This window comes from Heptranchias perlo, chromosome 6 (genome assembly GCF_035084215.1).
Source record: "Heptranchias perlo isolate sHepPer1 chromosome 6, sHepPer1.hap1, whole genome shotgun sequence".
NCBI lineage: Eukaryota > Metazoa > Chordata > Chondrichthyes > Hexanchiformes > Hexanchidae > Heptranchias > Heptranchias perlo.
The window spans coordinates 98,541,414-98,563,704 of record NC_090330.1 but is presented as its reverse complement, the minus strand read 5'-3'; the positions used below and the strand labels follow the sequence as shown (position 1 = coordinate 98,563,704).

The 22,291-nt window shown below is 41.9% G+C and overlaps 1 protein-coding gene across 2 annotated transcripts in view; it reads left to right on the top strand.

The window, feature by feature from the left end:
- The first annotated feature begins 1,221 nt into the window (after positions 1 to 1,221).
- The window catches only part of ndfip2 (Nedd4 family interacting protein 2), a 78,264-nt gene continuing 57,194 nt past the window's right edge, over positions 1,222 to 22,291 (top strand). The window contains exons 1-3 of one of the 2 annotated variants that reach the window (XM_067986497.1): positions 1,222 to 1,546; positions 6,445 to 6,489; positions 22,066 to 22,213. In XM_067986497.1, the coding sequence (XP_067842598.1) occupies positions 6,472 to 6,489; positions 22,066 to 22,213 (166 nt within the window). In that variant the 5' untranslated portion in view covers positions 1,222 to 1,546; positions 6,445 to 6,471. The remainder of the gene's footprint in view (positions 1,547 to 6,444; positions 6,490 to 22,065; positions 22,214 to 22,291) is intronic. The other variant, XM_067986496.1, reaches the window with a different exon arrangement.

Below are 22,291 nucleotides of genomic sequence, written 5' to 3'. Positions count from 1 at the left end.
CCCACTTTGATTGTAGGATAAATTAGCTAACTAAGCACAGACCAGGGATTGGGGTTGCACCTGAGGTCGCAATGATATGAACGATTCAGTTCGACACCGTGTGCATAAACCCACTAAGGTATGGGGACTTTCCATTACCATCTTAAGAAGTTCTCTTTTAAAGCAGTTAATTGATACGTAGGCCTGAATTTTACCGCAGCAGGGTGGGACTTCTGCCCGCCTCTTTGACCTTGCTGTAATCCCAACCCTTTTTCCTGGATATGGGCTCATTAAGTTTAGATCCCTGCCAACAAGCCTGTTGCTACAAGGCAGAAAATTCTGATGGTGCTATTATCGGTGGTGGTGTCTTTCGGATGAGTCTTTAAACTGAGGCCTCGTCTGCTCTCTCAGATGAAAGTAAAAGAGCCCATGACGCTATTGGAAGAAAAGCAGGGGCGTTCTCCTGGTGTCCTGGCCAACATTTATCCCTCAACCAACAATACTAAAAACAGATTATTTGGTTATGTCTTTCATTGCTGTTTGTAGGACCTTGCTGTGCGCATATTAGCTGCTGCATTTTCCTACAATAGTGGCTACACTTTAAAAGTACTTCATTGGCTGCAAACACTTTGAGACGTCTTGAGGTGGTTGTGAAAGGTGCTATATAAATGCAAGTTCTTCCACACATGCTCAGACCGTCCCCCAAAAAAGTCAGAGTGTAGCCACAAACTAACAACCCCGTATAGTGCTCCATAAAAGACAATGCCTGAACCACACATGATTCATTAGATCATTGATACTTCCTGAAAAACAAATGCTGAGAAAACAGATGAGGGAAGTGTTTGCAGCGAACAGGCCACCAAAGACGGACAATCTGCCTGAATAACCGCACCACTTTGCTCCTAGCTGTCCTAATCTATCAATTCAAAATCGAAGGGTCTTGAGTACATCAAAGCATTTCATTTTCCAGCTGCAGTAACAAACCAAGTGGCGGGACCGGGCAACCTGAAGATAATGTTTCCAAACGAGCCAATGTCACAGAAATCTGAACTATCTTTCAGAACCCAGTAACTAAAACTTTAGCCTTCTATCATTGATCATTTGTGGGAGGGAGGGGTGGGGAGAGATTGGGCTCTCTCAGCGCAAAACCAACTTTCCTCCACTCAGCACACTCTGTGCATCTCCGGAAAAACAGATGACGCCAACCGGAGAGGGGAAGTTCCGCGGAATCCACGCAGCCCGGGCGGGTGACGTCACAAAGGCCAGGCCTGCGCCGTGCCGTGCCGTGTCGGATCCAGAACCGTTCGCACGCGAGCCGCCGCAGTCGCAGTCGCGGCAGGTTTGTTGTTTTCGAATCGGAGGTGGGGAAAAGAGAAAAAAAAAAACCCCGAGGATTCTAAGGAACGTCAAGAACAAAGGGAATCGGACGTTGGGCGGTGGGAGCGCGCCGAGTGGGTAACGGTCGTGTGTTTTGCGCCGCCGCCGCCGCCGTCGTCGTCGTCGTGTGCCGGACGCTGAAGGAGTGACAATGATGGAGCATCACCAGGCCTGTAGCCGCTACCAAGTGGTGAGTTTACTTTCAAATAGGCGTCCACTATATATACATATATATATATATATATATTTTAAAAATCGATTTTTTTTCCGTGTAAGAATCAGGAGCAGTACAAATTAACGTACGAGAAACGCCGCGGGATTGAAGCAGCCAATTCGTGGTCCTGCCGTGCGACGTTTCGGGTTTTCACCGGATGCCGAGAGCCTTTGTAACCTAACCTGCGAGGAACGGATCATGAGTTTACCAAGAGGAGTTTGTTTATTGTCCCTATTCTCTTATCTGCTATCTTTTTTCCCCTTCCCGGGATGGTAGAAACGATTTGCACATGCTAATCTTGATTTTTTTTTTTACGTTTGAACGGGGGAGGAACATCCCCGCCACAAATGCAAGGATCGTAATTCTTTTTCTAATGGCACGATATTGTGCAGTGTAGGTTTTGTTTTCCGCCGACTGCTAATCCACAGCACCGAGCAGCAGTGGCTGTCAGTGTTTGTGTGTGTGTGGAGGAGGAGGAGGTGCTGCTGGTGGTGGTGTTTTTTTGTGCCTCCTGAAATGTACCTCCAGAGTGAGGCAGCTGGAGTTGGTTCAAAGGCAGATGACAGGTGGTGCTGGGGACCGACAGATCAGGTTTTCTTGTACTGTCAGATTTCTTATGCCTAGATAGGATTTCAAAAGCTAAGTCGTTATTAACTTGAAATCCATTTGGGAGAAAAACTGCTAAAACAAGAATCTCCTTTCTGATCGATTTATTTTGCGAGTGAGCCACAGAGTTTGATTTCTTGAAATAATGTAAGAATAATTAATGGATTGAGATTTAGATTTCTCTATAAAGATTTTACATGTGATTCCCAATTTTGCTTTTGAGCTTTGTGACAGTATTCTAACAGACAGTTTCAACTTTTGGCTTACCCCAAAGATATTGTGGACTGAAGAATTAATGCAGTTAATTATTTTACTATCTCTTGGTAATCAATGAATTACAATAATGCAATGTTAAAGGTGTTCAATTCACATAACTTAATTCAGAATGATGTATCACAGCCGTAGCATAATAAAGAGTAACAGCAATATTCAGCTTTGAGAATTGCAGTACGTGTTTAGCCCATTTTAGTTTTAGTGAAGTAACAGGCAGCAGCAGTAAACTTCCTGTTTAAGTTAATATCTTGGATGGCATTAATATGAAAACATATGATCTGTTTGCTTGTGTAACTGTTCAGCTGCTATTCCAAAACAGTTCTGGTCCTTTTCTTGAGTTTATCCTCTTTTTCTAACTTCACCTAACATTTTGCTGTATTTATGCTGTTAAACTAAATCTTTAACTGTCAGAAGCACAGTTAGACTCCTGTGTGGACTGAGTTTGAAAAACCATTTCTTTATAGAGTGCATTTAATGCAAAGAAATATTCTGAAGTGCTTTACAATAGGCATAAGGAAATGAATGCTGCACTAGATGGGGAGAGATTGGGAGGGTAATGAAAAACTTGTTGAAGAGTTGGGTTTTGAGGGGATAAAAGAGAGGTGAAGAAGCAGAGAGTTTTAGGGAGGAAATTCCAGAGAGTAGGACTGAGGTGACTGCATACTCTGCCATCCGTGGTGGAGCATAAGGTGAGAGAATTCACAGATGGCTGGTGTCAGGAACAGTGTGTTTATGAAGTGGTATCGAGCTCAGAAGATTTGGAGATAGGGTGGGGTGAGGCCATGCAGTGATTTTTAAAAAGCATGGATGAGGATTTTAATGGCTTGGAGCCAATGTAGGGCAGCAAGGTTGGAGGTGGTGATTGAGCAGGATTTCGTGCAGGGCAGGATGCATGTGCAAAGTTTTGGGACAAGTTGGATTTATGGAGGGTGGGAGGCCAGTAAAGACAGCATTGCATCTGGAGATGATAAAGGTCTGTTTAACAGTTTCAGCAATGGAAGGCAGGAGGCAAGCAATCTTGCAGAGGTGGAAGTGAGTGATCTTGGTGATGGATAGAATATGAGGTTTCAAGCTCAGCTGAGGGTTGAACAGGGCATCAAGCTTGCAGATGGATCGTTCAGCCTGAGAGTGTGGTTAGGGTCGGGGGTGGAGTTGGTGGCAAAGGAGCGCAATTTGTGGTTTAAGACATCTTTCTTCTTTCGCTCTCAATTGAGTTTGAACAAGATGTCCCACGCTCCTGATCTTTGGCCGCTCGGTGAGGAGGGGGGCGGGCAGATCGGTGGACATCCTCGTGGGCCTGCTCCTGGGCCTGTCCAAGGTGGCTATCCACAGGTCCAGGATGCTCGCGGTCCGGGGGGGCGGTCGCTCGGCCTGTCTGCCTCTCTTTCGCGGGTTGCTCCGCGCCCGGGTGGCCCTGGAGATGGAGCACGCGGTGTCTGCCGGTACGCTTGAGGCTTTCCGCGACCGGTGGGCACCGCAGGGGCTGGAGTGCATCCTGGACGAGGAGAATAAAATTTTGATTTGAACACTTGGTTTTGGTTTGTTTGGTTTTTAGTTGTTAAGCACACCCTACACCCCCCCTTCTTATAAAAGGGGGGCCTAATTTGGAAAAAAAAATGTCCCAATCAGCAGAAAAAAAAAGTTTGAACAAGATCTAGTATTCCTATTTATAGCCATCTTTTTCCTTCTAAGTTCTCATTACTTCTGAAATCTTACTTAAAACTTAGGCCCAAACCTTCCAGCATATCTTAAGACCATCTGACCCACTTAATCTCACACACTTTTTAACTGAAAATCCAGATGCACTTAGCACTTTGTATCAAGACTGAGTATGTTTACTGTCAACAATTTGGATCCAAACTCCAGCTGCTAATTAGGGCTGTACAGTAAAACAGCGTTCTTATCTGATTGAACTTGTAACAGTTCAACCAAGAGCAAGGCTTCTTTAAACTCTTGTCAAAAGGTCTCCAGATCTTTGCTGATGCATTAATCCTATAGTGTCTGGTTAGCCACAGCTTTTCCTGCAGTGGTGATGAATGCTGGGTATAATCATTGGGCCGTTGGTACCTAAATGAAGTAGTCATTCTTAATGTGTGAGGCTGGACTTCGAGTCTGGAAGGTGGGGCAGTTGTTTGAACATTGGATACATCACAGCTGAGTGTGACCCTGTTTCAACTTAATTCATGGATGTGCACTTCTAGTTGGGGCAACCTTGAGGACTGGGAAACCTGGCCAATGCTTTTTCTTCTCAGCTCAGGACTATTGAAATCAATTGTAGTCCCCTATTTTTTCCCCACAGTTGAGATTTGCTAACTCATCACAGATTAGATCTTCCTCCCTCCTGGTAAATATAATTTAGTGTAGTTATCTGGTGAGCTGGTTGGCTAGCATTTGTTTGTTCCTTAACTCAATATAAACAAAAACAATAGAAAAATATGTGCAGATTTAAAATCACTAAATTTAATTCAAATTGTGGAAATTTTAGGAAGTTCTGACACCTTCATTGGCATATAAAGAACAGTAATTTGCATTAATGGAAGTAATTTCAAAGCTGGTGGATGCATTCTGATTAGGAAGCAAGTAGAAAGGTATAATATTCAATCTAGGTGAGATGGTGGTAGAAATGCTTGTGTGAAACAAATCCAGAATATACTGAAGGTATTGTTTAGACAAAAACTGAACAAGCCAAGCTACTACTTTTAAATTCTTGGATTCATATGATTTTATATTCCAGTATTGGTTATACAAATTAAAAATCTCCTGATTTATTTACTTCTGTGCAGTACATCCAAATACATCAATTAAAATACGTTGGTCAGTAAAATTTGTGTGATGACAAAACTCTTCAGGTTTGGATTTTATCATACCCTTATACATTTTAGAATATTTTCAAAGAAAGCAGAATGTAGGATTTGAAAAGTGTTCTCTTGTGTGATCAGCACCGAGCTAGGAGTTTATCTTCCTCTTTCCTCCTCCCCCAAACAGATTGTATGCTCTATGGCAAGACATGGACAGGTATCTGGGATTCCCCACTTGATGTGTTCATAGGCATCAGTGAAGTGACTAAATGGAGGCTAGGTACTTGCTTCGAGGGAAGAAAGGAAATTTCCCAAACAATTAATCCTGGGTACTCCCCATGCACCTCTTTGAAGTTGGCTGCAGAATACCTATAGCCTTGGGGAAAAATCGCTTGTTAACTCTTCCCAATTAGTGATGTGTATAGTACGATAGGCAGAAAAAAGAATAACATTAAAAAGGGGCAAAAGTGAAGGTCTGAGGTCCAATCTTTAAAATATTTTGTTTGGATATTAACAGCATACTGAGCACTGCCTAAATTGTAACAATCAGACAGTTTGTAAACCCTAGGTTTTTTTTAATCATAGATCACAATCATGTTTTGCAAAGGTGAAAAGTTTCATTTTTTTTGTTGAAAATAGAGTCTTTTCAAATTTCAGGATTGGGCATAAGGAAATCTGTATTAATGTACCTGATGGGTAAATATCTATATTAGGGGTGTGTGTGTGTGTGTGACAATCTTCTGTGTACCAAAACCTTACCTCGCATTGTCAAGTTTTCCATTATAAATTCCTATTTCCACATTTATACTGTTAACTGCATATGTAAATTTGTCATGCTTTCATTGCACCCTCCTATTAGTAATGGTGCTGTGTTGGCTCACTTTTGCAATTCCTAGCTCCTCAGCCTATGCTACAGAGAAACATGTGTGCTCCAAACGGCTCTACTTCTCTGCTTCCCAAATGTTGTATGTTTTACTAGTTATAAATGATAATATCAAAGTAGTATATAAAAATAAGGAAAGGAAGAATAACTTTAAAATGGTGACTGAATTATGTCTTTGTGTTCTGGTCCAATTATCCCCCATCCTCTAACCCCACTTCACCTGAAGACTATATTTGGTCTTGACCCCCTATGTTCAACACAGAAGACCCACTAGTATATTAAAAAATATTAAATGCACTTTACTTTTATTTTAGTTGTGAGTTATTGGCAAGAACACAAGAATGCAAGAACAAGAAAAGGTAATTCAGCCCATCCAGTTTGCTCCAGCAACCAGATCTTAATTCGGGAATTGATCCAGCATTTTCCTTCTCTTGTTACATTGAGTTGTACAAAATACACATGCTTTCTTACATCCAAATATGTGGGTCCTTATCTTCTCTCCCAATGCCATTGTTCGAACAAATCACTCAATCTAGTGTGAGTTAACTAAGTCTTCAACAACAGTCTTGTATAACTTATAATAAGTTAGAATCTTGTATGTCTGATTTTCAATTGCATATTGAAAACAGACCCTTTCAACAAAATCCCATTGTTTTAACGGGAAGTTCCCGCATATCACAAATTTGGATCGGAGAAATCATGCCCAACTATCCTCACGTTCATCAAAAATAAACATATTAAGGTGCATACAAATACCAAAATGTCTTTATATTAGTATATCCAAATATGTTAAAACCATACTTTCATAAATATATATCGGTTAAAATATTATAACAGACTCTACTTTTGGACTGCATATTATGCTACACATTTTTTAGTGTAGAACTCCTTCATAGATAACAACCTTAATAGATTTATGTTTTTAAACCATTTTCGTTCTATTCAAACGTGCATTTTGATAGTTCAGATGCATTACATGGTAAATCAACATCAAAGTTTTTTATGACCTTGAGCACTGACATCATATATATCACTAATAAGTAAGACAAGGAAGTCTCTATGGATATAATCTATATTGGCTTCCACACAAAAGATTATTAGCAAAAATGAGAGTGCACGGAATTGTGGGTATTATTTTCACTTGGGTTGGCAATTGGTTGAGAGGTAGGAGACAGAGTGGGGTTAAAGGGCATGTAGTCAGATTGACAGAATGTGATTAGTGGAGTTCCCTAGGGATCTCTTTTTTTAAAATTCATTTATGGAATGTGGGCGTCGCTGGCAAGGCCAGCATTTATTGCCCATCCCTAATTGCCCTTGGGAAGGTGGTGGTGAGCCACCTTCTTGAACTGCTGCAGTCGATGGAGTGAAGGTACTCCCACGGTGTTGTTAGGTAGGGAGTCTCAGGATTTTGACCCAGCAACGATGAAGGAACAGCAATATATTTCCAAGTCAGAATGGTGTGTGACTTGGAGGGGAACGTGCAGGTGATGGTGTTCCCACACGCTTGCTGCCCTTGTGCTCGGTAGTGGAGGTCGGGCAATTGGAAGGTGCTGTCGAAGAAGCCTTGGCGATTTGCTGCAACCTCAACTTTTCACCATATTTATTAATGACTTGGATGAAGGAATAGAAAGTTGCATATCAGAGTTTGCAGATGGCACTAGGGGGGACAGTAAGTAGTGCAAATGGGAGCAGGAAGTTGCAAAGGGTCGGAGACAGATTAAGTGAGTGGGCAAAACTATGGCCGTTACAGTTCAATGTGGGCAAGTGTGAGGTCATCCACTTTGGACCTAAAAAAGATAAACCGGAGTATTTTCAAAATCATGAGAAGCTTGGTACTGTAAAGGAGCAAAGACATTTGGGAGTCCAAGTAGACAAATCATTTAAAGCTACTACAGGTACAAAATGCAATCAAAAAGGCTAATGGAATGTTGGCCATTATTAAAACGGGTCTGGAATACAATTGGGAGGAAGTTATATTGTAGTAGTATAGAGCCTTGGTCGGACCCCATCTAGAGTATTGTGTTCAGTTTGGGCACCGCACCTCAGGAAGGATATGTTGGCCTTGGAGGGGGTGCAGCGCAGATTCACCAGAAAGATAACGAGGCTTAGAAGGTTAAATATTGAGGACAGGTAGCATAAATCAAGAATGAGGGGACACAACCTTAAAATTAGAGCTAGGCCATTCAGGAATGAAATCAGGAAGCACTTTTTCACACAAAGGGTAGTAGAAATCTGGAATTGTCTCTCCCAAAAGGTAGTGGATGCTAGGATATTTGGAGCTTTCAAGACTGAGATCGGTAGATATTTGTTAGGCAAAGGCAAATAAATGGAGTTGTGGTACAGATCATCCACGATTTCATTGAGGAGCTGTTTTGAGGGGCTGAATGGCCTACTCCTGTTCCTACTACTCCTCCGCTTCCACGTTGTTTGTGCTTCTGGTGCTGAATTAGCAATCTAGTATGTTTTGTTTTTGCAAATGAAATGCAAATTAGGAGATGTCTAAATACAGGAATTAAAGAAGGTATTTAAAAGGAACAGTTCCCAAGTAAATTAATTGAAATACAAATGATGTAGCAATTCTTCATTTAATTAACACAACACAAAATGTGTAGGTTGCTTTGATGTTTGGTAGTATATTTCCATGCACTTGATTTAAAAATAGCTCTGCCATTACACTTGAGATTATGGTCCAGCGAAGTGTAAATTGCATTTGTACTATGTTTAAATGTCATCACTCGCTTTGCTGTTCTGATTAGTCATATTACTTGGTATCTCTTTACGCTCATGCTTGCAGTGTTACAAAATCCCCTCTTGAGTGGCAGTAATACAGTGTGATAATGCTGGCGGGTTTGCCTCAAGTGGAAAAAAATTTGTTTACGGTTTTTGGCAGTTGGGAATTTAGAAGCTGCATTTCATAATTTTTTTTACATAACGGGTTTTGGACAAGTAGAGGAATGTTCTCCCATCAGTTCCGGAGTTTTGAATATTTTATCACTTGGTCGGACCACTGGAGATGAAACAAGAACTGGTGGCACTCAAATTTGCATGTCGAAATACAGCTTTCTCCTGAAATGTTATGAAACCTTTATTCAAGATGGTTTCTAGGTTGGCAGCTCCTTAATGAGCTCCTCCCTTTTGGAATTCTATCCATGGCCATCCTTTGCCTCCAATCTCTTCTACTTTTGCATACATGTCATTACATACACATTTGGTATTGTGTTAATTTAATTAAGAATTGCTACATTATTTGTATTTGGATTAATTTACTTAGGTGTTCCTTTTAAATGTTGACGTAATCCATGTAGCCGGGAGAATGAAATGGTCCAATGTATTGATGATCGCTCATGCATTGTATAGTTGGAGTAGCAAAAGATGTAAAGGGTGAAAATATGTGAAAACAATTGACTAGTGTATTTAACTTCATAGCTCAACTTCTTGCCAATGGCTATTGAGAGGAACTGGAAGAGACCCAATTAAAATGGGAGAGACGGGCTCTGCCACCAAAAGCATATTATTGTACAGCCTTCTACTCTGGCATCATGGAAACATTATTGCAATTTGCAGTTTAATTCTGCAAAACAAACCCGTCTTTAATTTGTTTATCTTCAGCCTTAGAGGAAGTGGTTTTAGAAGTTCAAACTGTCGCTCATTAAGTCCAGAATAGTCTAGAATGAACCCTGTTTATTGAAGGCCCATTTTAATGAGTCCTCACCAATAATGTATAGATTTAAATGTCCCAAATTAAATGTAATGTTGCTCTATGGTACCACTGCTCACATATAATGAATGCATTATGCATATATAGTGTGTGATCAGTTTTATCATGCAGTTAAATCTGTTGTTAAAATTCAAATGATGGCTTTGAAAAAGGAGAAGGCCAAGGACAACTAGGCCTGCATCAAAGACAAAGAAGAAAAAGTATAGTGTCAAACTGTTTAGTTTTTGCAAAATTATGAGCTTTCTTTGGACCGTCTTGCTTTTTAATTTTTGCTAGTTTAAAACTCATTGTTGATATGTATTAGTACTGTCTACATTTTTGCTAGATTAGAAACATCATTAACGATATTAATGTACATTTAACCTTAAAAAAGAAATGTTCATAGGCAAGCAACGCAAATGAGAATAAGAGCAGTATTCAACTGCATACAGTATTGCTATGGTAGAAACAGAAGAATTGTTATCCATGTGCACAGAAAAGAGGTTGTTTTCATTGTGGTGTTTTGCTGGACTTTCCCCCCCCCCCCTCCCCCTCCCCCTATCAATATGGCAACCAGTTGTATCTGTTTCTAACATTTCAAAAAATCCTCTTGGGCCTTCATCATAGCTGGCCTCTGATGTTTATTCCACTTGCTTTATCTGCCTGAGCTTTTCAGCTCATAGCGAGTGGGACCAGCTCCATAGATTGCAAGAAATCCCAAAAGAAAAGGTTAAGACAAATTCCTGTTTGACTCACCAGATTCTGATGATGATTAAGAATCTAACACACTACAGTTCTGAGTTCTGGATTGAAGTTGATGAAACCGTCAAATCAAAATTCTCGGCGGGCCGAATGGCCTCCTTCTGTGCCATAACCATTCTGTGATTCTATGCATTAAGTGGTCTTGTATACCTTTTTCTTACCTCTGCTACATGATAATCCTCTACATTACATGATTATGTCAAAAGATAAAAACAATTCCATGTAAGAAACTAATGAGGAACCTAGACCTTATCAATAACTCAGTCAAGAAACTGAATTCCTCGCTAATATGCATATTTTCCGTTGAGCCAGTAAGATCGGTATACTTCCTTATTTTTGTTATCACCTATTGCTTGTTATATTTAGTTGCTGTTCTACCATGTGAATCTGTTGTTGTCTTTGATTCTGTATCCCTCAGCACTACCCTGATCCTCCCACCCTACATAAACCTTAATAAGATAATGTTTTACATAGATGTTCTCATGTACAGGACTAACTCTCGCGTCCTTGTACATATTCTCTATCTGGCAATTAATTCATATGAGCATATTAAAACTGCCAGTGCTGTAAGGGTCAGTGTCAGTGCAAAACTTCACTGGTCAACAGCTTAGAATCTCTGTGCATCTGTACAATTGTAGCATCAATTAGTTATTTTAAGACATTCCAATTTAAATCTCATACTACCCTACTTAACAAGTACTCTCTTACTGTTATCCATACTCTGGATAATTTTAATTAGGGGTTCCCTTTTCCTGGCCATGAACTGCTCACATTTTAATGTCAGTTTGCGTGGGATCAACCCTGAATTTTGCAATTTCCAATTCTATGTCCTTCTCTACTTTAACTTCCTTTGATAGGTCCTAGTGTATTGGACCCTTGGTTACTTCATTAATTCTTGTGTGTAAAAAAAAATCGGTTTCTCTGTGAAGCATATGTTCAAGCTGTGAATAAAAAGTTTAAATTAGTAGTGATGCAGTATATCTTCTCACTTTCCTGGACCACATTTCATGTCGTTGTGTTGTCAATGTGACCGAAAATGTCAGGGACCGTCCTTCAGTGAATTTTCATCCTGCAATCTGCATATTGGTTGCTTCACACCCATGTCACATTTGCGCATATAGCAGTATCCTAAGAACATGCAGAACAAGGCATCCAGTACGAGCCATTCCTGTCCTTCTGGGCTATATATTAAAAGATCGAGGGTCTGGAGGTGTTTAATTAGAATCTTTCCTGACATGGTCCCAATGTTTTGGGTAGTGGCCAGGCTATTGTTCTCACTGTTAAGTATAGGCAGGGACACATCCATCTCCAAGAGAAAGCTGTCAATGAAATATTCTTGACTACACTTTCCTGAGCGTTGCTGGATTATGCATTGATTCTGGATTGATATCTTTTGGCGAGTTGTGCCCAGGTGATTTATGTTTCTCGCACATGCATTCCGACATCTTTCTCCCTGACCCCTCGGTTCGGGTTATCTCCAATGTTATTCGTGATTGCCTAGGGTGATGATATCAGACTCCAGTGGGTGGTGTAATTTTCCCGCTTCTACCATATACTCTCAGAACCTTCCTTGTGTTCAATTAAGTTACACATCCCTGTAGTATTACCATATAATCTTGCCATTTTATCTCGATCATGAGCCCTGGGGGAGCCTTGCCATCCAATAAGCTATATGCAGCATTTTTCATACGGCTAGTTATATTTCCTGTTAAACACAGATCATTTCTTACACAGTCTGGTCCAGTGCATCATTAATACTTTTACTGACCTTATTAAACCCTTCTTGGGCCTCTTTCAAATGTCCATGGTTAATATTTCTTGAATCGCCAATTGTTTTATTTCCCGCATCACTAGCTCATCCACCTTTGATGCCTATTTCCTGTTAAATTGTGCCTGAGTCCATTTTACCTTCTCAAGATCGTACCGATTCCAGGGGGCAGTCCCAGTCTGCAAGTCAAGAGCGGGTTAGTTACCTCTAGTTAACCCCCCTCTCTTTCCCCCCTCCTCCCCATCGATAATTTCAGACTGAAGTGGTATTGTCATACCATTCAGATCATCAATGGTGCTGAACTGCCAGGACTTGTGTTGAATAATCTCAGTTCTCCTTCCTAACCATCTGTTTGGAATCCTGAGCACTGGTTCTGTTGTGCTCAGGATTTGTAGCCAGTCAACCTCTTTCCTACCATTAATTCTTCCTATCTAAAATACCGAATCCCAAAGGCCTTTACTTATCATCTTTAAACAATTTCAGTATAACAGGGGAACCGAAAGCTTTCCTCCCTTGTCTTATCAATTTCAGCTGACTGGCATGGAATTTTTTTTTTCTTCTGTTCTAATCTTACTTTATACATTGTGTTGTGCAGGAACTATCTGGACTGGACTCTGTTCTGTATAATAAAATTTGATTTCTCCTTGTTCTTAAATGGGAACTCTTCGGGGAAGTCTTTACCGTTCTTGAGTGCTTGAATAGGCTTGATTTGCCCAATCAAGTACAAATATAAATTCTGTGAAATAAATTATCTTTAATTTTTAATACTTATCTTTAATTTTTTACTGTATAACCAATATCCAAACACGGCATTAATGAAGGCACAAAAGTTTCCCTAATTGTCGACATTGCTTCGTTAAGTGACAGCACCACAGGTGCCATGTATAATTATACAAGTAGAAGAGTTCCATAATAGAGGAACTTGCATCTTTAGGAAATTCAAATATGATAACACAAATAGAAACGATCAATTAATTTACTACATTATCACTATTATTACTCTTCATGTTTCTGACGACCTGTGTAACAATCCTGTTGGTGAAGATAGAATTTTAGTTTTCTCGTCTCCTTTAAAATGAAAAATAGTGTTTCCTCACCCTATCTCATGCACACAACAGGAGGAACATAGAAATATTTCAGGTTAAATCCCAATTTTTGTTAAATCATTTATTTTGTAAAGAGGGGTTCGATATCGCATCGGAATCTTCCTTGCTCTGTTAATTCCTTTGTCCATGTAATGTTATAGTAGTCATTGGGACTATTGAAGGTTACTGAGGGAGTTTCCCAAACTGCCTACCCTCCCTTGAGCAGTTGAATTTGTTATGGTAATCAGCGCAGTGATTGCCAGATTTGTCAGATCCAAGGGTTTCTGGAATGTCCCTCTACCTCTTCAACCATCATAAAATACACATAAGAACCCAGACACGTTCAGTTGGTATATCAACAGGCTGGAATTGCTGGTGGAACGTCAACTTCAGACGTTTTAAGATTGACTCAACAAAAGTAAATGGGCTTCTCGGCAGATGTGCCTATCATCTGGTATGTCAACTCAATCTCTCAAGATGTTTGCTCGTTGGTTGGTGTCTAAACTATGGGATAACTTGGAACAATATCTAGCTGGAATGTGTTAGTCGATGCATTAAATTGCATAGTGCTCCGTATGCACTAGTGCAGGATTGACCCTAAAGTGGTCCAGAACACATTGTGGACTGAGGTTAAACAAAGGAGCAACCTCTTTGCTTCACTTTGGACTTGACAGGGTAGAGGCAGTTTCCCCTGGCTGGAGAGTCTAGAACTAGGGGCCTAGTCTCAGGATAAGGGGTCGGCCATTTAGGACTGAGATGAGGAGGAATTTCTTCACGCAGAGGGTTGTGAATGTTTGAAATTCTCTGCCCCAGAGGGCTGTGGATGCTGAGTCATTGAATATATTCAAGGCTGAGATTGATAGATTTTTGGACTCTTAAGGGAACCAAGGGATATGGGGATCGGACAGGAAAGTGAAGTTGAAGTCGAAGATCAGCCGTGATCTTATTGTATGATGGAGCAGGTTCAAGAGGCCATATGGCCTATTCCTGCTCCCATTTCTTATGTTCTTATTTTGACAATCACCAACTCCTGCTCTTTTGTTTACACACTGAAAGTCTTTCCTTTTCTTGGAAACATTTTTTAATGTATTAATTTCCCCTTTACGGAGGATATTTTTAAAATTCATTCTCGGTATGGGCATCGCTGGCAAAGCCAGCATTTGTTGCCCATCCCTAGTTTCCCTTGAGAAGGTGGTGGTGGGCCTTCTTCATGAACCACTGCACTTCTTGTGAAGGTACTCCTTCAATGCTGTTAGGTAGGGAGTTCTAGGATTTTGACCCAGCAACAATGAACGAACAGCGATATATGTCCAACTTGGAAGTGATGGTCATCCCACGTACCTACTGCCCTTGCCCTGATGAAGGTCGCAGGTTTGGGAGGTGCTGCTGAAGAAGCCTTGGCAGCTTGGCTGCAGTGCATCTTGTAGACTATACACTGCAGCTACGGTACACCGGTGGTAGAGGGACTGAATGTTTAAGCTGTTGGTTGGACTGCCAGTCAAGCTGGCTGCTTTGTTCTGGATAGTGTCGAGCTTCTTCAGTGCTGTTGCAGCTGCTCCCATCCAGGCAAGTGGAGAGTATTCCATCGCACTTCTGACTTGTGCCTTGTAGGTGGCGGAGTGGCTTTGGGGAGTCAAGAGATGCTCCACTCACTGCAGAATACCCAGCCTCTGACCTGCTCTTGTAGCCACAGTATTTATGTGGCTAGTCCAGTTGAGTTTCTGGTCAATGGTGATCCCCAGGATGTTGATAATGGGGTACTCGGCAATGGTAATGCCATTGCATGTCAAGGGGAGATAGTTAGGCTCTCTCTTGTTGGAGATGGTCATTGCCTGGCACTTGTGTGGCATGAATGTTACTTGCCACTTTATCATTCTAAGTCTGGATGTTGACAAGGACTTGCTGCATGTGGGTATGGACTGCTTCATAATCTGAGGAATTGCGAATTGAGTTGAACATTGTGCAATTATCAGCGAACAGCCCCACTTCTGACCTTATGATGGAGGGACGTCATTGTTGAAACTGCTGAAGATAGATGTTCTGCGGCTGAGATGATTGGCCTCTAACAACCACAGCCATCTTCCTCTGTGCCAGGTATGACTCCGGCCACTGGAGAGTTTCCCCCGATCGCCATTGTCTTCAGTTTGACTAGGGTTCCTTAATGCCACACAACAAATGCTATCTTGATGTCAAGGGCAGTCACTCTCACCTCACTGCTGAAATTTAGCTTTTGCGTCCATGTTTGGACCAAGACTGTAATGAGGTATAGAGCTGAGTGGTCCTGGCGAAACCCAAACTGAGCATCGGTCAACAGATTATAGATGAGTAAGTGCTGCTTGCTAGCTTTGTTGACTACACCTTTCATCACTTTGCTGATGATTGGGAGTAGGCTGATAGGGTGATAATTGACAGGGTTGGTTTTGTCCTGCTGTTTGTGGACGGGACATAGCTGGGCAATTTTCCACATTGTCTGGTAGATGTCAGTGTTGTAGCTGTGCTGGAACAGCTTGGCTAGAGGCGCGGCTAGTTCTGGAGCACAAGCCTTCAGCACTATAATTGGGATGTTGTTGGGGCCCGTAACCTTTGCTGTGTTGAGTGCAGTCAACCATTTCTTGATCTCACATGAATCGAATTGGCTGAAGACTGGCATCTGTGATGGGAGCTCAGGAGGAGGCTGAGAAGGATCATCCATTCGGCACTTTTGGCAGAAGAAGCTTGCAAACGCTTCAGTCTTGTCTTTTCAGCCACATACTGGCCTCCACCACCATTGAGGATGGGGATGTTCATGGAGCCTTCTCCTCCTGTTAATTAATTAATTGTCCACCACCAAACTGTGGCAGATGATTTCAACCCAGGTAAGTATGAGCTCATTCATTTTGGACCAAAAAAGGATAGATCCGAGTATTTTTTAAATGGTGAAAAGCTAGGAACAGTGGCGGTCCAAAGAGATTTAGGGGTCCATATACACTGGTCACTAAAACCTAGTAGTCAGGTACAAAAAATAATCAAAAAGGTTAATGGAATTTTTTTTATTATTCGTTCATGGGATGTGGGCGTTGCTGGCAAGGCCAGCATTTATTGCCTGTCCCTAATTGCCCTTGAGAAGGTGGTAGTGAGCTGCCTTCTTGAACCACTGCAGTCCGTGTGGTGAAGGTTCTCCCACGGTGCTGTTAGGAAGGGAGTTCCAGGATTTTGACCCAGCGACGATGAAGGAACGGCGATATATTTCCAAGTCAGGATGGTGTGTGACTTGGAGGGGAACGTGCAGGTGGTGTTGTTCCCATGTGCCTGCTGCCCTTGTCCTTCTAGGTGGTAGAGGTCGCGGGTTTGGGAGGTGCTGTCGAAGAAGCCTTGGCGAGTTGCTGCAGTGCATCCTGTAGATTGTACACCCTGCAGCCACAATGTGCCGGTGGTGAAGAGAGTGAATGTTTAGGATGGTGGATGGGGTGCCAGTCGAGCAGGCTGCTTTGTCCTGGATGGTGTCGAGCATCTTGAGTGTTGTTGGAGCTGCACTCATCCAGGCAAGTACTCCATCACACTCCTGACTTGTGCCTTGTAAATGGTGGAAAGGCTTTGGGGAGTTGGGAGGTGAGTCACTCGCCGCAGAATATCCAGCCTCTGACCTGCTTTTGTAACCACAGTATTTATGTGGCTGGTCCAATTAAGTTTCTGGTCAATGGTGACCCCCAGGATGTTGATAGTGGGGGATTCGGTGATGGTAAAGCCTTCATAACTAGAAGGCTAGAATATAAAGAGGATGACGTTTTGCTACAGCTATACAAAACCCTGGTTAGAACACATCTAGAGTACTGTGTACAGTTCTGGGTGCCTCACCTTAGAAAGGATATGTTGGCCTTGAAAGGAGTGGAGCGCAGATTCACCAGAATGTTACGAACACTCCAAGGGTTAGATTATGAGGAGAGATTACATAAACTAGGCTTGTATTCCCTGGAATATAGAAGGTTATGGAGTGATTTGATTGAGATTTTTAGGATTTTGAAAGGATTTGATAGGGTAGCTAGAGAGAAACTTTTTCTGCTGGTTAGGGAGTCTACGATAAGGGGACGTAACCTTAAAATCAGAGCCAGACCATTCAGGAGAGAAGTTAGGAAACACTTCTTCACGTAGAAGTGTGGAACTCTTCCACAAAAAGCAATAGATGCTAGCTCAATTAATAATTTTAAATCTGTGATCGATAGATTTTTGCTAGCTAAGGGTATTAAGGGATATGAGGCCAAGGCGAGAAGATGGAGTTAGGGTACAGATCAACCATGATCTCATTGAATGGCAGAACAGACTCAAGGGGCTGAATGGCCTACTCCTGTTCCTGTGCTTCTATTCGTGACTGGATGTGGCAGGACTGCACAGCTTTGACCTGACCTGTTGGTTGTGGGATTGCTTAGCTCTGTCCATAGCAGGCAGCTTCTGCTGTTCAGCATGCACATAGTCCTGTGTTGTAGCTTCACCAGGTTGGCACCACATTTTCTGGCATGCCTGGTGATTTTCCCAGCATGGTGTTCTACAAATACGATCAGTGCAGAAGGAGCTAGGGTGATTCTGGTAAGCCTTTGGAAACTGGAATTACATGAATATTTTTCAAAATTGGAGACATTTCATGATCTGCAAGGAACATAGGAACCATGAAGCAAGGAACAAATTGTGCAGAACAGCAGCAGTTTCAGTTTAATTTGAGTTTCAGAAAAGAACAGAGTGAAACCAAGCAGACCAAGGAGGAGCCTCATTTTAATTGAGGCAACCCAAGAGGAGCTCTCCTATTTCAAAATTGGGCAATAAGAAATCCAATGCCCACACAGTTAGTGACCTGAATGCTATTGGTAGATTTGATGTGCTGCACATCAAACCTGCAGCATGTCATGTGGCATGAATCTGAAGCTAACAAGTAAGTCAACATTTAAAGCACATCTGCTATCTTCAGTGTATCAGACCTGATATGTTTTAAATGTCCGGTGACAACACTGAAGTGTCTTTTGATAGTGTCAAAAAGGAAATACTGTTTGGACGTAGCTATATATTGCACTTTATTGGACATGTACTTCCTAGCAGATGGAGTCTCTTTCACCCCCAATCGCTTGCAGGCACACTTTGCTCCTCTTTGTCCTGAGTTACTACTTAGTTAGTTTCCCTACATTGTAGTAGTAGTAGTAAACTAGCAAAAAAAAAATGGATTGTAAGAGCTTCTGCAAGTAGGTAAAAAGGAAGAGAGTAGCAAAAGTAAACGTTGGTCCCTTAGAGGCTTGGACAGGGGAAATTATAATGGGGAATCAGGAAATGGCAGATGTGTTAAACAAATATTTTATATCTGTCTTCACAGTAGAAGACACAAAAAGCATACCAACAATATTGGGGACCCAAGGGGCAAATGAGAGTGAGGAGCTTAAAACAATTAATATCACTAGAGAAAAAGTACTGGAGAAATTAATGGGACTAAAAGCCGATAAACCCCCTGGACCCGATGGCCTACATCCGAGGGTTCTAAAAAAGGTGGCTGCAGAGATAGCGGATGCATTGGTTATGATCTTCCAAAATTCTCTAGATTCTGGAAAAGTCCCAGTGGAATGGAAGGTAGCAAATGTTACCCTGCCATACAAGAAGGGAGGGAGAGAGAAAACAGGGAACTGCAGGCCAGATAGCCTGTCATCGGCCATCGGGAAAATGCTGAAATCCATTATTAAGGAACTGGTAACAGGGCACTTAGAAAATTGTAATATGATTAGGCAGAGTCAACATGGTTTTATGAAGGGGAAATCGAGTTTGACAAATTTATTACAGTTTTTTGAGGATGTAACTATCAGGGTAGATAAAGGGGATCCAGTGGATGTAGCATATTTGGATTTTCAAAAGGTATTTGATAAGGTGCCACATAAAAGGTTGGTACACAAGGTAAGGGCTCATGGGGTTGGGGCTGATATTTTAGCGTGGATAGAGCATTGGTTAAAGGACAGAAAACAGAGTAGGGATAAACTCAGGTTGGCAGGCTGTAACTAGTGTGGTGCCACAAAGATTGGTGCTTGGGCCTCAGCTATTTACAATCTATATTAATGACTTAGATGAAGGGACTGAGTGTAATGTATCCAAGTTTGCTGACAATACAAAGCTAGGTGGGAAAATAAGCTGTGAGGAGGACACAAAGAGGCTGCAAAGGGATATAGACAGGTTAAGTGAGTGGGCAAGAAGGTGGCAGATGGAGTATAATGTAGGGAAATGTGAGGTTATTCACTTTGGTAGGAAGAATAGAAAAACAGAATATTCTTTAAATGGTGAGAAACTATTAAATGTTTGTGTTTAGAGAGACTTGGGTGTCCTCGTACAAGAAACACAAGAAGTTAGTATGCAGGTACAGCAGGCAATTAGGAAAGCAAATGGCATGTTGGCCTTTATTGCAAGGGGGTCAGAGTGTAAGAGTAAGGAAGTCTTACTACAGTTGTACAGGCCTTTAGTGAGAGCTCACCTGGAGTACTGCATACAGTTTTGGTCTCCTTATCTAAGGGAGGGTGTACTTGCCTTGGAGTTGGCACAACGAAGGTTCACTAGATTAATTCCTGGGATGAGAGGGTTGTCCTATGAGGAGAGGTTGAGTAGAATGGGCCTATTCTCTCTGGAGTTTAGAAGAATGAGAGGTGATCTCATTCAACATATAAGATTATGAGGGGGCTTGACAGGGTAGATGCTGAGAGATTGTTTCCCCTGGCTAGAGAGTCTAGAACTAGGGGGCATAGTCGCAGGATAAGGGGTTGGCCATTCAAGACTGAGATGAGGAGCAATTTCTTCATGCAGAGCACTGTGAATCTTTGGAATTCTCTACCCCAGAGGGCTGTTGATGCTGAGTCATTGAATATATTCAAGGCTGAGATGGATAGATTTTTGGACTCTAGGGGAATCAAGAGATATGGGGATCGGGTGGGAAAGTGGAGTTGAGGTTGAAGATCAGCCATGATCTGATTGAATGGCGGAGCAGGCTTGAAGGGCCGTATGGCCTACTCTTGCCTTCTGTTCTTATGTTTCCATTATTTGAAGAAGGCATTCTCCATGCGTTGCATACCCACTCACCATTCCCATGGACGATATGAGGAGTGCATTTAATTCGGAACAGTTCTTTTCCCAGGTTTGTGTCCAGGCAAAATCAAGCTGGGTGGGGTGAACCCTTTTTTGTTGTGCAGAAAAGGGGACGTATACTATTTTAATTCCAGGTGATTATGGTTTGCATTTGGCCCGCTCCAGCAGTGTGTGGAGCATGCAACTTTGAAAACAAGGGCTTAGAAATTGGGTCACGACCATTTTTGGGTGCGTGGTGGGTGTAGTTCTTGCCCCCACGCCCGAGTGATGAGGCCTGCAGCTCTCCAGATAATGGGCCTCGGGCCTCATTTCAGTGTTGCCGGTGAAGTGTCAAAAGCCTGCCGGCGAAGAGGATTTCAAGTTTGCAATGCTGCTGGTGCCATAGTGGCCCTCGGGTAAGTGCTGTTGGGGATCGGGTTGGCAGCCTGGGTTGGGGATTGGAGAGGGCCAGGATCGCGAGGGTTGGTGTCAGGGATCGTGGGGGTCGGATCGGGAGTGGCGATGATGAGGTTGGTGGGGGGGGGGTCAGGAGCGGGGTTGGGGAAGCATTTTGTTGCAAACGATCCCTTGGGCTTGTTTCCCTGAGTGCAGTTGGCGCGGGCAAAACAGTTTTACAGAAGGGGGCCTCAAACAGGCCTTATTTGCATATGCAAAGAACTGAATGCCTGCTTCAGGTGTGGGTGAAGGGCACCTTTTGTTTGTCCTTACCCAATGTGGCGGGTGACGCACTTCCGGCCGGAAGTGTGTGCACGCTTCCTGCCCATCCTGGGGCCTTACTAATCTATTGCACGTACCATTTTCTAGGCCAAGGTGTTTCTTTCTGCTGAGGTCTTGAGTTGAGTGGGCGGATTGTTCATGGTTTCTGACTTGCGCAGGTACACGGTTGCTCTAAATTTAAATTTTTCTTTCTTTGGCATATTTATGCTTTTTTAAAAAAAAGTGTTTGTGTGTCTCGGTGTAAATGATGCATTGTAAGAAATTGGATGTGTTTCACCATTATTGAGTTACAGATTGATGATAGAAAAAACAGAAGGCATTAATCAAGTTTACAATTTGATGCTGGTCCTCATCAATCTCAAACTTGAGTTCTTTAGTATTTACAGTTGGAAAAGTAATCCGTTGTGGTCTGACTATTGAATACTTTTCCAAGTGTAACAACTTAATTTCATTAATGAATTAGGAATATTTCCTCACTAAGTGAATCAATTGTTGTCAGATAATGTATAAAAAAAGGAACTTATTCCAAGTTTAAAAATGCTCGGGATTAAATTCAGATTCTATTTTTCTTTAAAATATTTGTGTTTTGGCAGTATGTGTAATATACTCTCAAAAGGTAAGACATTTCAAGTAAACCTGGATACAACCTAAAAATAGGGAACTTTTTTTTTCCTGTTTCACTCTCCCCAGAAGTGGGTGACTAGTTGTTCCTAAAGGCTTAATTATCGGCATACAATGAAATATTGCAATTTAAAATTTTAGATTTACTGAAATTGTTGTAATTAATGTCTTGATTAAGTGTCTTTTTTTGCTTTTTTTCCTGTTATGTTAGTTGCATAATGAGGATGATTCTCCACAATCATCTGATACGTTACAGCCAAGCCTTCCCACAGAGTCTCCTCTGACATTACCGCCTGAAACCGACATACTACCACCGCCTTACAGCAGTGTCACAGTAGGAGCAACTGCATCAGCCGCAGGTGAGAGATTTAGAAAGATCTTCATTTTTTGGAATGTATTCTTCCTTATTCCATTTGTAAGAGTAGGCAGGATAGGGA